This window comes from Anopheles gambiae, chromosome 2 (genome assembly GCF_943734735.2).
Source record: "Anopheles gambiae chromosome 2, idAnoGambNW_F1_1, whole genome shotgun sequence".
NCBI classification, from domain to species: Eukaryota; Metazoa; Arthropoda; class Insecta; order Diptera; family Culicidae; genus Anopheles; species Anopheles gambiae.
This window is the reverse complement of record NC_064601.1, coordinates 115,983,891-115,998,083: the sequence shown is the minus strand read 5'-3', so window position 1 is coordinate 115,998,083 and position 14,193 is coordinate 115,983,891. Positions and strand designations below refer to the sequence as shown.

At 51.6% G+C, this 14,193-nt stretch overlaps 2 protein-coding genes across 5 annotated transcripts; one reads left to right on the top strand and one right to left on the bottom strand.

Annotated features, from left to right (window-relative positions):
• Positions 1-5: 5 nt before the first annotated feature.
• Positions 6-2,008, bottom strand: LOC1269704 (2-oxoisovalerate dehydrogenase subunit beta, mitochondrial). Of its 2 annotated transcripts, none has more exons than XM_308350.5 (3): positions 1,698-2,008; positions 678-1,547; positions 6-613 (listed from the first exon to the last, which is right to left on the bottom strand). In XM_308350.5, the coding sequence occupies exons 2-3, from the start codon at positions 1,545-1,547 to the stop codon at positions 386-388; spliced, it is 1,098 nt and encodes a 365-aa protein (XP_308350.3). In that variant the 5' UTR covers positions 1,698-2,008; the 3' UTR covers positions 6-385. The 2 variants fall into 2 exon arrangements, with proteins under 2 accessions (XP_308350.3, XP_061501597.1); XM_061645613.1 differs by having other exon boundaries at positions 1,688-1,849.
• Positions 2,009-3,180: 1,172 nt separating this feature from the next.
• LOC1269705 (uncharacterized) lies at positions 3,181-13,860 on the top strand. 3 transcript variants are annotated; one of them, XM_061645607.1, is made up of 9 exons: positions 3,181-3,590; positions 4,790-5,307; positions 5,372-6,486; positions 6,566-6,750; positions 7,036-7,557; positions 8,027-9,239; positions 9,304-9,508; positions 9,586-9,741; positions 11,194-13,860. In XM_061645607.1, the coding sequence occupies exons 1-9, from the start codon at positions 3,479-3,481 to the stop codon at positions 12,448-12,450; spliced, it is 5,283 nt and encodes a 1,760-aa protein (XP_061501591.1). In that variant the 5' UTR covers positions 3,181-3,478; the 3' UTR covers positions 12,451-13,860. The 3 variants fall into 3 exon arrangements, with proteins under 3 accessions (XP_061501591.1, XP_061501593.1, XP_061501592.1); XM_061645609.1 differs by lacking the exon at positions 11,194-13,860 and adding an exon at positions 10,045-10,732; XM_061645608.1 differs by lacking the exon at positions 7,036-7,557.
• Positions 13,861-14,193: the final 333 nt, after the last annotated feature.

Below are 14,193 nucleotides of genomic sequence, written 5' to 3'. Positions count from 1 at the left end.
GCACGTTAGAAAATAAGCAAACAGGAAGACTTTAATAAGGCACAAGATATTGTTTGCATTCGTTTAGTACACAGCTTACACAGGAAAATGAACCCGTTGGTGGAGGAGACCAGCACGAAAGGAAAGACAAGTTAAACCTTCCTTGGCTCCCGATTCTCCTTAGGGCACGTCAAATATAAATGCATCCGTTGCTGTGTGTGCTGTTGATTTTGAACCAACTTACACGATCTGGAATATATAGGAATATGAGGTAAGCGCATACACACCGAACAAAGCCGATAAGGCTTCACTCTCTCTCTTTATCTCTCTGCACAACATCATTTGAAGGTTTTTAAAGTGAAGAAAGGAATGTAAGAAGCGCTCCCTTCACTGCTGCGGACAGTGCTCAGTAGTTGATCAGCTTTCGGATGCCGGCCAGGCAGCGGTGCTTGTCGGGAATGTAGAATGGTTCGAACACGTGCGGGAATGGTGTGTCCCAACCGGTCACCCTCAGCACCGGCGATTCCAGATGCAGGAAACACTCTTCCTGGATGGTGGCGGCCAGCTCGGCGCCGAATCCGTTCGTCAATGGGGCTTCGTGGGCGATCAGTACGCGACCCGTCTTCTTAACCGACTAAAACCAACCATCGATTAGTGCTCTATTGGCCATAGGTGGCGAGGCGAGTAGTGTTACTTACGTTACAGATCGTTTCCTTGTCCCAGGGAAGGATTGATACCAGATCGATCACCTCGCAGCTGACGTCGAGTTGCGTCTTTGCCATGTTGGCTACCTCCTGCAGCACATGGATCTGTGTGCCCCAGCCCACGAGCGTGATATCGGTACCGGAGCGCAAAATGTCCGCCTTACCGATCGGCGACTCAAACGCAGCGACTGGAACTTCCTCGACCGCCGCACGGTACAGGGTTTTCGGTTCGAATACGATGCACGGATCATTATCCTTCACGCAAGCCAGCAGTAAACCCTTCGCCTTGTTCGGTCCGCGCGGCACCACCACCTTCAGACCGGGCGTGTGGGCAAAGTACGCTTCGGGGCTCTGGGAGTGGTAGCATGCACCGTGTCCGACTGCACCGCACGGTGCGCGGAAGGTAAGCGATCCACAATCGTACAGGTTGCCACTGCGGTACCGATACTTGGCCGCCTCGTTCACGATCTGATCGAACGCCGGGAAGATGTAGTCCGCAAACTGCATCTCGGCAATCGCTTTGGCGCCCGTGTTGGCCACACCGATCGCGAACCCGGCAATGCCCTGCTCGCAGAGGGGCGTATTGAACACCCGCTGCTTGCCGTACTTCTTTTGCAGTCCCATCGAGCAGCGGAATACGCCACCGAACGCCACGTCCTCACCGAACACCAGGGCCGACTCGTTCTGCTCCAGTGCAATATCCATCGCTTGGTTGATCGCCTGGAACATGTTCATCTTTTGCGTGGGCCCCTCGACCGGCGCCTTCGCGTCGGGCTGGTACACAAAGTGGGACGAGTGGCGCACCAGCCCATTCCGGGGCAGCGTTTTAACGCCCGTTGAAACCAGCTTCTGCAGAACGTTCATCTACGGCGAGAAGGAGTTGGCGGAAATGCGAAATTATGTAACCGTGGCAGTCTGCCTCTGTTGCTATGGAGTACGATCGCTCGAGGATCGCTGTTTGGAAGGCACACGGTGGGGCAAAGGGCTGTGCGAGGAATTCGAACATTTACTTACTGCGGGTTGCGGTTTTTGTGGCAGAAGGTAAAATGAGAAAACTGTTCAGAAACACGAACAAATCGCGAGTAATCCGGCGAGTGGATGAGTTGCGTGTGCGAATCTTGTAAACAACTTGTTGACGTCCTGTTATCTCGTTCCAGCGCTGTGGGAGTGTGCAGACCGGTCTCGTTGGTGAAGCGTCAAATCGGCAAAAATAAATGGCCAGATCACATTCAGGTGAAGGCTCCGTTTTCATAAGAAAAAAAATGAATTAAAATCAAAACATTTGAGTGAGTAGGATATATGTAACGTATCACGATGTAAAGAAACCAAAAACGACTAAAATGATATGGTCCAAAAAAATACCCCATTTCCCAGATGGGATCAAAACAACGCACGCACACTGACAGCTTTGACAGTGGGATATTTTCGCTGCTGTCAGTGACAAGAAGAAAAAAAAAGACACAAAATGAAATGAACAGAAAGGGAGACGACTGCAGAAACAAAGGCTGTGGTCCGTTCTTTCTCCAGTGAAATTGTGAAGAAAAGCACGGAAAAGCGGTGTCCATTTCTGTCGCCAGCGTGAGTGTGTTGCAAAGCTTAATCGAAACAGTGTAAAACAATCCCCTGCAAGTCGTGTCACGAAGTGCCATTAGCAGTTTTCCACCTGCATCTTTGCGTAGGGCTAGGAAAAGCTCCCGTCTGGGTTTGGGTTTTGTGTGGACCGTTCGCTCTAGATCGTGCTCGATTGCGTGAAGGTTCGAGACATTTTTGACAAACGACGACACAACCATTCCCGTCGATTTCTCCGTGCTGTGGTGTGTGAGATTGTGGCAAACGGGAAAAAGGAAGTTTAGTTGTTCTTTCTACGGCAGAAGCTGAACGAAAGTCATCGATACAGCCCTCACACAACAAACACGGCTGTGGAAATCGAACTCGACTGTGGGTGTGTGTGTGTGTGTATTGCGTATGTGTGAATGTGTTGATGAGGTGGTACTCGTCGTGCTTCTTGTTACACTGATGGTAGTGGTGCTGGTGGTGGTGGTGGTGGTGTGAAAGACGAACAGATGAGGTGTGCGATTGTGGGCAATGTTTTGTTTACGTTTCACCCCGTATGATTAACGCGAAGCGCACATTGCCAAACACTCTACCCATCTGCTACTGCGCTGTCCCCTTCATCTCGACCCCAAAAACGCGAACGAACAAGAACGAACGACAGAACGAGAGTGAGCCTGTGTGTGTGTGAGTGAGTGTTGGTGAAGTGTTTCGTTGCCCCATACGACGGGAACGGGTTCCTTTCAGTTTCCTTTGGCTGTTTCATGTTTCATTTCTAACCTCCGCTCTCCCACCACCACCCCAATACCCATCAACGTTCACTTTTTCACATTCACATTCAGGCGACGGGCTTTTCATCGCAGCAGTCTCAGCTGAGCGACGGCAACAGTGGGAAAGCAGAAGTAGAAGAACATCGCCGAGCGCAGTAGCAACAGCCAGCAGCAGCAGCAGCAAGCAGGCAGGTCGTGTCTTTCCCGATGCAGTGGCACTGTTTTTGGCCGAGCATATCGACGGCGACGGGTGTTGTCCACCTTTAAAAGGGACAGCGCGTCCCGACTGCGGTTGCATTAAATTCACTGCTAGTGCAAAGCCACCCCACCACAGAGCGGGTGGGTGAAAAAGGATGAGCAGCAGCAGCAGCAGCAGCAGCAGCAGCGACTAAATTGTTTTCGTGCCGTGGTTGTGTTTTGTTGGAAAAATAGAGAGCGCAAAGCAAAAAAAGGAAACGGAGCAGAGGAGCAACGATGACGACGGCAATGATGATGGTGGATAACTTTGAGTGTGCTGGATACACGTTCTACTCCAAGTTCGATTCCGGCAACCTGGGAAAGGTCGAGTTGGTGCGATGCTGTGAAGGTAATCATTGTGTCCAAGTGTTTTCTTTTTTTTTTTATTTTAGTGTTCCATTTTCAAGTGTAAAAGCAATAGCAGCAGGCAAACCGTGGTGACCATCCAAGCAGTCCGCGTGCTCGCGGCACGTTGGCTAAACAACTTTCTACATCTGTTTTCGGCGTCCGTCGACTCGATTTCACTTTGCAGTTTGGGTTGCAAACGGTGGTGCAGAGATGGGGGTAGAATTAGAATTGGGTGGGTTGACCCACACGCGCGCCCCCTCGTCGAAAGCAAATGCGACGACCGGGCAGTGGTCGAGGTCGAAAGCTTTGGTGGTTTGGGTATTTTTTCCTGGTTGACCGAACCGTTGGCCTGGTTGGCGCTTGTTACATAAACACAGCGGCGCAAACACACACATACACATACACAAATAGACACACACGACACGGGGGGTTATACATTTCGGCATGGGCACGATTGGGTGATTCCCCTTTGCCCTCCCTCGTGTGAAACGGCATACACGGCGTGCCTGCCAGACAACGAGGATGTAATCTTTATTTTAGGACACACTGATTATGTTGTCTGTTTTGCGAAGACGCCACCTTCTAGTGTTTCCTCTATTGTGCTTTAGTGGGTGGCTCACACAACAACGCAGAGTCGGGTGCATATTGTGCCGCATTCCCATTACATTTACATACCGGTTTATTACTACGGTCAAAAGGGCTACTTTATATTGGTACAATTTGCTTTGCAAGGACGGTTTATGTGCGGTACAGTACGCTCTACTCCCAACGGATCGATAAAACAAGCGCTCCGTGTACCTGGCGTATCTCTGGCAAATCTCCGGAACACGGTGCCAAAGTATGACATCAATAAATCGTGCCTCGCAATTCCACAAGATAAGCATCCTCGTGTGCGAACACGATACAACAGCAAAAAAAAGCAAAGCAAAAAAAGGACCCAAAAGTCACACGCGAAAGGAAAAGCTTTTGCTTTGGCGGAGAGCAACCTGCCGACAGTTAAATCGATCAAATCAAAGTAGCCCAGAAATCAACAAATGCTCGTTGCGGTGGTGGGCGCCTACATTCCGAAGTACGGAGGAAGAAGGGAATGCAAGCGCGCAGCAATGTTTCAAATAAATAACCTACTTCTTTCGCTTCTTGCATTGGAATTGATTCTATTTTTCTGCTCTTCTTTTCCCCTGCCGTTTTCTACCCGGTCAGGACTCGGAATCGTGGGCAACACGGTATCGAGTGGGACGTCTGGTGTTCCCGTTATCGGTTCGGGGAGCAGTGCCATCGGGCCGGGCAGTACGAGCGCTTCCGCCATAGTAGCAGCCACGCTGGGGATTGGCTTGCATCAGCAGCAGCAGCAGCAACACCATGGACTGCTTTCGTCGGTGTCCGGAAGTGGCAGCGCTGCCGCAACGCCCGGTGCCAACGCCGGCGGGTCCCTCGGGATGCCCATTCCCTCGCCCACACCGCACGCGACCGAGAACCCGCTGGTGGAGGTGGAGTTCAATCTGTGGACCCGCCCGGACTGTGCCGGCACGCCGTACGAGAATCAGAACCGGACCTGGTTCCATTTCGCGGTGACGGGCGGACGGCCCAACCAAATCGTAAAGTTTAATGTGATGAATCTAAACAAGCAGGCGAAACTGTTCAGCCAGGGCATGCACCCGGTCACGAAGGTGGGCCCGAACGGGCGCTGGGAACGGATCAAAGATAAGCCATCGTATTCGGTGAGTTGTCTTACGCTGCGCTTTAACGAAGACTCCCGGGCTAAATATCATCCTTTCTTTGCAGATTACGAACGATGTGTTCTTCATCTCCTTCCTGCACAAGGTGCCAGAGGTGGGCGGTGACACGACGCGGATCTATTACGCATTTACGTTTCCCTTCACCTACACCGAGCTGATGGACCAGCTGTCCACGTTCGATCGCAAGTATGGCCGCCATCCGTTCGAGCTGCACAAGATGGCGTACGACATTTCGCAAAAGTACGACTCACTGCCCGCGACCGCGGCGGAGGAATCGAAAAACATCTCCAACCTGGCACCGCACCGCCGGAAAGGGAAGCTGTCGAAGATGGAGCGCGTCGACCGTACCAGCCCGGAATCGTTCGACGAAACGGCACGCGACGGGGTCGGCGAAGGTTCGCCGCCGGGCAAGGAAGTGCTGGCGGAGGCGGCCAAATCGCTGCAAACCGTGCTCGGGCCCGGCGGTGCCGGTGGGATGGTAATTGATGAAAACACCTCCGAATCGATGCAGCAGATTACAAACCTTGTGAACAAGGTGAAAATAGAGTTACCGCAGGGTGGTGGTGGTGAAATGAAACAACCCGCACAACAAGCGTCCTCGTCGGCGTCCGCAACGAAAGCAAAGTTACCGTCGTTTCACCATCAGCTCAACGTGGCATCGGCGGTGGCGGCCGCCGCCAATCCCTCCCCGGAGGACGATCAGAAGGCGGACCCACGGGACGAGATCTACTACTGCCGCGAGCTGCTGACGCACTCGATCGAGCACCGCCGCATCGAGCTGCTCACCATCAGCTCCTTTCACGGGATTCAGACGGCGCGCGAGACGCGCCTGCGTAATCTGTTCCCGGACGAGGCGGCCCAGCGCTGCCACACGTTTAGGGAGAAGAAGATCGTGTTCATCTCGTCCCGCGTGCATCCGGGCGAAACGCCGGCCAGCTTCGTGCTGAACGGGTTTCTCAGCATGCTGCTGGATCGGAAGAGCATCGTCTCGCAGACGCTTCGGCGGATGTACGTGTTCAAGATAATTCCCTTCCTGAACCCGGACGGCGTGTACAACGGGCTGTACCGGTCGGATACGCGCGGTCACAATCTCAACCGGGTGTACATTAGCCCCTGCCACGAGACGCAACCGGCGATCTATGCCGCCAGGAAGTTGATTAGGCAAGTTGTGGAGTCACAGGAGTCCCGTCGAAAATGACGCATTTTATTGATTTATCGCTATCTCTTTGTTCTTGCTCAGGTACTACCATCTCGGTGTGGATGAAGTTGAATCGTACGAACTGGAAAAGGAAAAGGAGCACGCGCACGGGGAAGGATCCAAGGAAGCGATCGGTGTTGTTGATCCCGAAAGTGCTACACCAGCCGGAGAAGGATCCGCACCGGTGGACTCATCGGGAGGCAATGTGAAAATGGCACTGAAAAAAGGTATACCCTCGACCACGATCCCATTGACGATAACGAGACGACACAGCACTCACAACGCACAACCGCTCTCAGCTAGTCCTATCTGTGGTGCTACAACAGGGACAACCAATACTACCACCACCTCTACTACCACTACTACCAATACTACTACTCCTTCTACTAACACAACACAACACATTCAGAAAATGAAACTTCCCAAACTAAAATCCATCGACTCGTCATGGAAAGCTTCCAGCAGTACAAGTTCCGTGCTTCCTTTCTCTGCCCCGACCTCCCACCAACCAGTCAAACGATTGTCCTCGACCATGTCGCTCCCAGTGGATGGATCGATTCGGAAGCGCCGCACACCGTCCCTGTCCAGCACGCCGCAGCCCACCGTAAGCGTTGCCAGCGAGCGACGGTCCGTGATTGCTTTCGTAACGCCTGCCGAACCGGCGGCTAGTTTGTCCAATCGAGCGAAAAGCACCATTTCCCCATCGTCGTCGTCGTCGTCGTCATCCGCATCGTGGTCGGATAAACTGTTGGGCAAAATTTTACGCCGTCGACGTGCAAAGGCTGGTGCGTCCGGTGCCGCAGTGTCTGCTGGCAGTGGCGCAAAGTTGTCCCCGATAGCGCAAGCCCTTCCCAAACCTACACTGGTGTTGCCGGCGGTGGCGGAGGAAGAGTCTACATCCACCGCAGAGGAGCCAGCGTTGTCGGCAGCGAAATCGTCCCCCTCCTCACCCGAGTTGGTCTCATCACCGACGGGGTTAACCAATGCTAACACAACTACTACCGCTTCCGTTGCATCGTCACCACTCACCGATGGTATGTCCCCCAGAGCGAAAGGGCAAACGAAGGTGGTTTCCATGGCAGCTCCTCATTAGCCCCATCATCACAGCTCTAGCTTCACACGCATGTAACGCGCCCTCTGCGAAACGGACATTTTGGAAGATTCATTCTCTCTTACTCTTATTGGCATTGCAACTGTTGATCGGCTGTTTATTGTTTATCCACTCAAAAGCTACATTGCAAGCGTGTATTGATGAATCCAGATGTTGTTTCGTCTTCCATTTTGGGGTTGTTTCATTGTCCGCTAAAACATAACATACTAACATAACATTTGGCGGCACACATTTAACAAACTCGCTCGGTCTCGCTCAGCAGCAAACCATTCCGCATGTTCGTTTTGTCGTAATCAGAAACGGTTTAATACATGATTCTACGTGTGCCTGTTGCGCAGAACCTTTAAAACTAATGCTTCCGTTCCGTTCCCTGTTGTCTGTTCCTTTTTTAGAATCGGATTCAGTCGAACAGGACACACCGGCGGCGTCCGATTCCGGGTTCAGCGAAGCAAGCTCCACCTCGTCCTCGCTGACGTCGAAAGTTGCATCGAGCGCCGCGCTGCCCACTCAATCATCCGCCGATTCCACTGGCAGCCCGCCCACAGCCGATTCCACACCGGCAGCCGTGGTTCCGGCAGCCGTCGTGCAGCCGCAATCGCTCGTTGCCGCTGCTACGACTGCGGCCCAAGTTTTCACCGAGAAACTAATTCCGGAGCTAAATCCGATCGTTAGCGAAGGCACGGCCACCACCGCTAGCAGCAGCAACAACCTTGCACCCGCTACAGTCCGCGGTACTGCTGGAGGCCGAAGCGCTTCTAGCCTGAGCTTGAAAAAATCAATCCACTCGGTAACGGCCAAGGTCGACACGGGAAAGGGTGGCATCGGCAAGAGCGCCCATCACAAGCAGCACGTGCTGAACAAGCCACAGTTTCTCGGTGCGACCCCCGGCACGCTCAAGTTCAAGGAGTTTCTGGTACATCCGCATCACCATCACCATCACCATCATCACCATCATCACCACCATCACTATCTGGCGGGGGGAGGAGCAGCGGGTGGAGTAGCTGGCACGGGTGGTGCCATGTCAGCGGGCGGAAACGCTCAAGGGCAGGTCGTAGCCACACTGCACGGTGGCAAAATGGCGCTGGGCGCGTTCAAAAAGGGCTCCGCAGGTGGCAAGCAGCAAGCTACGTCCTCCTCCACGTCGTCCTTGATCGGTGTGGGTGGTGCTGGTCGAGCTTCGGGCAGTGGTGGAACTGTCCTTGGTGATGGTGGAACCACGGTGGGTGGTAAAAATCGCCCCCAAACGCCTCAAACCAACGCTGCACAGTACAGCCATTATCGATCGCACCGCAACGAGTACCTTAATCCGGTGATGGGCGGCGGTGGCGTTGGCGGTGTGCCGCGCAGCCTGAACATTAGCCTGGACTTTCTGGCCCAGCTGGACGAGCGGCACGATCGGGTGGTGTACGAGGACCGTAGCAATCTGTTCATGTACATCGATCTGCACGGGCACGCCTCGAAGAAGGGCGTGTTCATGTACGGGAACCATCTGCCGAGCACGGTCGAAGCGGTCGAGTGCATGCTGCTGCCGCGGCTGATGAGCCTCAACTCGCAGCACTTCCATTTCGATGCGTGTAATTTCAGCGAGCGCAACATGTACTACAAGTAAGAGAGGGCGGGAGCGTGATGAGGTACAATTTTAACTGACAAATGCCGCATTTCGTTGTAGGGGTAAGCGGGACGGTCTGTCGAAGGAAGGATCGGGACGTGTGGCCGTGTACAAGAGCACCGGTTTGATCAAGAGCTACACGCTGGAATGCAACTACAACACTGGCAAGTGCGTCAACATACTGCCACCCCGGGGCAAGGAGATTGTGGCCAAAACGACGCACACGCTTGTACCCCCGAAGTATACGCCGGCCGTATTCGAGGAGGTAGGTCGTAGGTCCCCAAAAGGCGCAACAGACCTCGAAACAAACCGCCAACTAACCGTGTTTTGCCTGTTTTTTAGGTTGGGAAAGCCCTCGGACCATCCATTTTGGATCTCACCAACTCGAACCCACTGTCCCGACTGCCGAACTGCGAGTTTCGCACGCTGCAGGGGCTGCGCAACGCGCTGCGGATCGAAATCGAGCGCGGCTCGTCGAAGGCACGCGTCACCAATAAGGTAATATGTTGTCCGCGGGCGGCTCTGCTCTTTGCCGACGCATTCCAACAGCATCATCAGCCGCAGCCACAGCATCAAGTTGCCTAAGGTGTTGTGTGTGTGCGTGTGTGTGTGTCCTTGTTTTGGGATGGTGAAGGTAGTGAGGGGAAATTATTCAAGTATGCCTTTCTTCCTCTTTTCCATTTTATGCTATTGCATGGTTTTTGGTTGCTCCAGTCTTTCTCTCTCTCTTTCTTCATTTGGATGTTTATGTTTTTCCTTCCTTTTTCGTTTCGTCCTTCCCCCCACCCCTGTTACCTGTAGTATGGTGATATTATAAGTTACGATTGGCTTTAACAAAGGGCAAGCAGCAGGCCATGAAGACGAACACACCCAACCAGAAGGAAAACAAAACAGCAGCAGCAGCCGTACACGTTCTCTCGTTCATTTTAAAGATCGTTTTGTATATTTTGAAGCGAGCAGCAGGGGAGTTTAATTAGCTGCTGTAGTAACATCTCGACCAGTACCATCACTACGAGAACAACTAATTACTGCAATTACTACTACTGCAACAACAACACTACTACTACTTACTACTACTACTTACCCTACAAGCAGCAGCAGCAGCCAGTGCAACAGTGGTGCGGCAGAATGATCTCAGTTTTCGTTTCCGGAATTGGAGTCCGATCGATCGATCGACCGTCCCGAGAACTCTTGTAGTGCAATTATATACTTCCCGAATGTGTTCATAAAATGTGTGCGTGTGTTAAATGATTCTCCGCGTCTTATAATTCGCTTGCTATCTTGTGCACTACTCGCGATCTTCCCGGTTCGAAGAGGCTAATGAAGTACGAAATACATATTGTTGTTATGTTGTTATCGCGCCCTATCCGTTTCCTTTCGCCCTCTTTTCGCCTCCCACGGTGTTGTCCTGGTTCAACCTGGGAGAATGTTTATTAGCTAAATAATAATAATAATAATAAAGTTACATTCGTTGATTGTGTTTTCCGTTCTCTCTCTGCTTTCTTACCTTCTTGGTGGTAGTTGGGTTGGTTTCTTTCTTTCCTTCTCTTCTTTTTTGTAATTTGTGTAGGTGTGTTTTGTGTTTCTTTTTGGCATTGATAGTTTTGAGAATTCTCATCTACTACTGCTACTCCTTTGGACTGCGCGCTCTCTGTTTCGCTGTAGTTTGGTGCTATCTTGTCGCTTTTGATTCTTTTCTGTAAATATTCTTCCCTTTCCTACTAATAATAGCATAATTTGTGGTATAAATCAATATTTTGTAAATGTTTCTATGTGTTTGTGGCGCGGAAAAGCGCCGAGCCGATGGTGTTGGGTTGGGTTGAAGGGAAGAGCCCTTTTACATGACTCCACTACCACACGTAGTACTGCACACTTTCATTTACACAATCATTTTATTTCTTCTTTTTTTCATCATCATCGCCATCATCGCCATCGTCTCTCGCACACCAGACCCAGAAGTCCCACACGAAGCGGCTGGCCAATCAGCTGTCCTGCTCGATAGACGTAGCGAAGGAAAACGCAATCCAGTGGGATCATTCGCTCGGTGCACCGGTGGTCGGTGTGGCCGGCGGTGCAGGGCAGCAAACGGGTGTCCCCGGCCCGACCGTCGCCGTCGCGAGCAAGATGGTGGGTGATCCGGATGCGGCTACACTGTTACTAGCCGGTGGAGGAGGGGGTGGATCCAGTGGCGCGTCCGGTGCTACCGGTGCCGGATCGACGCAACACCCCCGGCAGGTGCTGAAAGCGAGCGGTTCATCGGTGACGCTTAAAACGACACACGTGGTCGGTGCCGGTGGAGCCGGTGGCAAGATTTCCCGCAAGGTCGGTGCCTTCGGTAAGCCGAAAAAATCAAAAGTCCTGTGCGATGTGAGCGGCACCGGTGGTGGTGTTGGTGTGGGTGGTGGCGTTGTTGGGGCGGTGGGCGCCGGTGGTAAGAAACTCCAGGAGCTAATGCTCCGCAGCACGAAGGAACAAGTGCCTCGCAAAAAGATCAAAGTATCGGCCCAGCAGGCCTCGGAGCTGTGCTTTAAGGGTGGCATTGGGTCGGGCTCGCTGCCCAACTTCCTCACCGTGGTGCCGGGCACGCTGGCCGACCTTCCGGCACTGGGCGCGGGCAAGAAGGTGAAATCGGAAAGCAAACTACTGGACGTGAACGATATGCAGTGCGATGATAGCTTCGATGCGGCACCGTGCTGTTCGTACACCGGTGGTGGCACTGCGTCACCGGGCACGACGATCGTTACCACCACGCACGCTGGCATCTCGAAGCTGATCTCGACGTACACACAGGCAGCAGCAAGCGAGCTGCACACGACGGTCGGCGGCACCACGGTCACAACGGAAGCGTTGATTTGCAGCGGTGGTGGTGTTGGCGGTGGTGTCGTTGGTGGCGGCAGCGTTGGTGTCGGTGATGTGGTCACGGCTTCGTCTTCGATGGGTCCTTCGATGGAGAGTGTTGTTGTCGGTGGTGGTGGTGGTGGTGCTGGTAGCATCGCTAGCGGGAGTGGCTGTAGCAGCAGTGGCGAAGGGAAGGTCGGCACCAAGTTTGGCAAGGGTACGCTCAAGCCTAAGCAAACCAAGCTGGCCAAATCGACCAAATCGGGCACCGATGCCGGCGGTAAGAAGCTGCTAAAGAAGAAACGCTCCCTTAAGACGGACTCGAGCTTGAAGCGAAAGAAGACGCGTGTTAAGCCGGCCCTGACGTAGACGGAGCAACCGAACCGAGTAGGCGGCGTGTGTGGTGTGTGCAATCAGTGAGAGAGAGGGAGATGGAGAGAGCGAATAGATGTGTGTCTTCCCGTGTAAAAGAAGCAAATAGGGCGAATGGGAGAGAGAGAGAGAGAGAGAGAGAGAGAGAGAGAGAGAGAGAGAGAGAGAGAGAGAGAGAGAGAGAGGTTCTTTGAAGAAGAAGAGATATTTATTTGAACGAATCAGTATATATTTTTTATGCGCGTGTGTGTGTGTTTGTGTGTGTGCTTCCTCGCTCGACCACCGAACGCAGTTGAACGCAGCCACTGAAAGTGGAAAACGTAAATTTAGTATATTTCTGTTTGTTTATGTTTCCTTTCTTTCTTTCTCTATCTTGTTATACACTTTCTGACCTTTGAACTTTCGTTCCACGTAAAGAAACAAAAAAAAAGTACAACACCGCTTACGCGTCCGTGCCGATTGAGTGTGTGATATTTCTCGTGTATTATTTTGAGTGTGTGCGTGAGTGTTTTTTTTATAAACAATAATAATATTTTAACTTTATTTCTTTGTTGCTTTTTATACACTACTTTTTTGTTTGTTTTGTTAGCCATGTAAGCAAAGAGAGTGAACCCATTCTCCTCTTCTGTTCTGTTGTTAGACGGGCGAGACTACGGGCAAGCACTATACTACATTTACTAACTCTCCACTACGATTCGTGGAAGGTGTAGAAGCAAAGTATGTTTTTTGACTGATGAAAATAGGTCGTGACAGAACAGATATAGGTCGTTTGCTTGTAGCCACACACACGAACATCGTAGCTCGTAGCCGCTGGTGGAACGGATCCAAAAAACAAAACGCTCGCTTTTAAACACCATGGTTGGAGGAAAAAAGAAAAATACAAAAAGTGTGCGAGGTGATATGCCGTTTGCTTTGTAAGATTTCGCATGATTCATTTAATCTTCTCCTTGTTCATTGATTCATTTAAAACATTACTATCCTTGTACCTATAATTATAAGCACGTAGGGAGGAGTAGAGCAGAGCCCCAACGAGCAAAAATGTGCGCACGAAGGAACAGGTTGGCTTGTGCTGCGTACCTGTGAAGCATTTGCGCGCGGGTTAGTAGTAGAAACACCATGGAAACGAAGCGTAACAGTGGTAGTAGTGTAGTAAGCAGGCCAGCAGCATCAAATCGTAGTAGGTGCGAGTATGAAATAAAAACAAACCCACCACCACCACACCACCCCACAAATACTACACAAATACATACACGAAAGTGAAAACGTTTAGATAGAAAGCATATTAGCAATCAAAGGAAAAAATAAAACAGTACTCGCAAGAAATGTAACCCTAACAGTAATAATGGCATTTTAAAAGAGAGAGAGAGAGAGAGAGAGAGAGAGAGAGAGAGAGAGAGAGAGAGAAAGGTAACAATTAAATCCTTCTGCAAAAACAACCGTCGCGCGTGCTACCACCACCACACCCCAGCCAGGTTGAACGTTTTTGCATGCATTTTCGTTATGTATAATTATGGTTTGTTCGGTTAATTCAGTTAGGCTGTTAGGCAGTTAGGACCGTGATTTATCCCACCCGCCAACAAAATCTCCCGCAATCGTGTTGTATGTGTGTGTGTGCCTGTACGTTGCAAAAGCATTACCATTTATCCATAGCAGCAGGCAAGCAGCACAAGAAGCGGTAGAAGAAGAATGTGGAACAGCTGATATGCATAAGTAAACAAATCAGCAAACAAACAGACACGC

Excerpts from the sequence above, each read along its gene's own strand:
- LOC1269704 (XM_308350.5), bottom strand. The coding sequence starts at position 1,547 with ATGAACGTTCTGCAGAAGCTGGTTTCAACGGGCGTTAAAACGCTGCCC. Across the intron at positions 614-677 it reads ACAAGGAAACGATCTGTAAC|TCGGTTAAGAAGACGGGTCG; the intron begins GTAAGTAACACT and ends GGTTGGTTTTAG.
- LOC1269705 (XM_061645607.1), top strand. The coding sequence starts at position 3,479 with ATGACGACGGCAATGATGATGGTGGATAACTTTGAGTGTGCTGGATAC. Across the intron at positions 5,308-5,371 it reads AAGATAAGCCATCGTATTCG|ATTACGAACGATGTGTTCTT; the intron begins GTGAGTTGTCTT and ends CTTTCTTTGCAG. Across the intron at positions 9,509-9,585 it reads CGCCGGCCGTATTCGAGGAG|GTTGGGAAAGCCCTCGGACC; the intron begins GTAGGTCGTAGG and ends CCTGTTTTTTAG.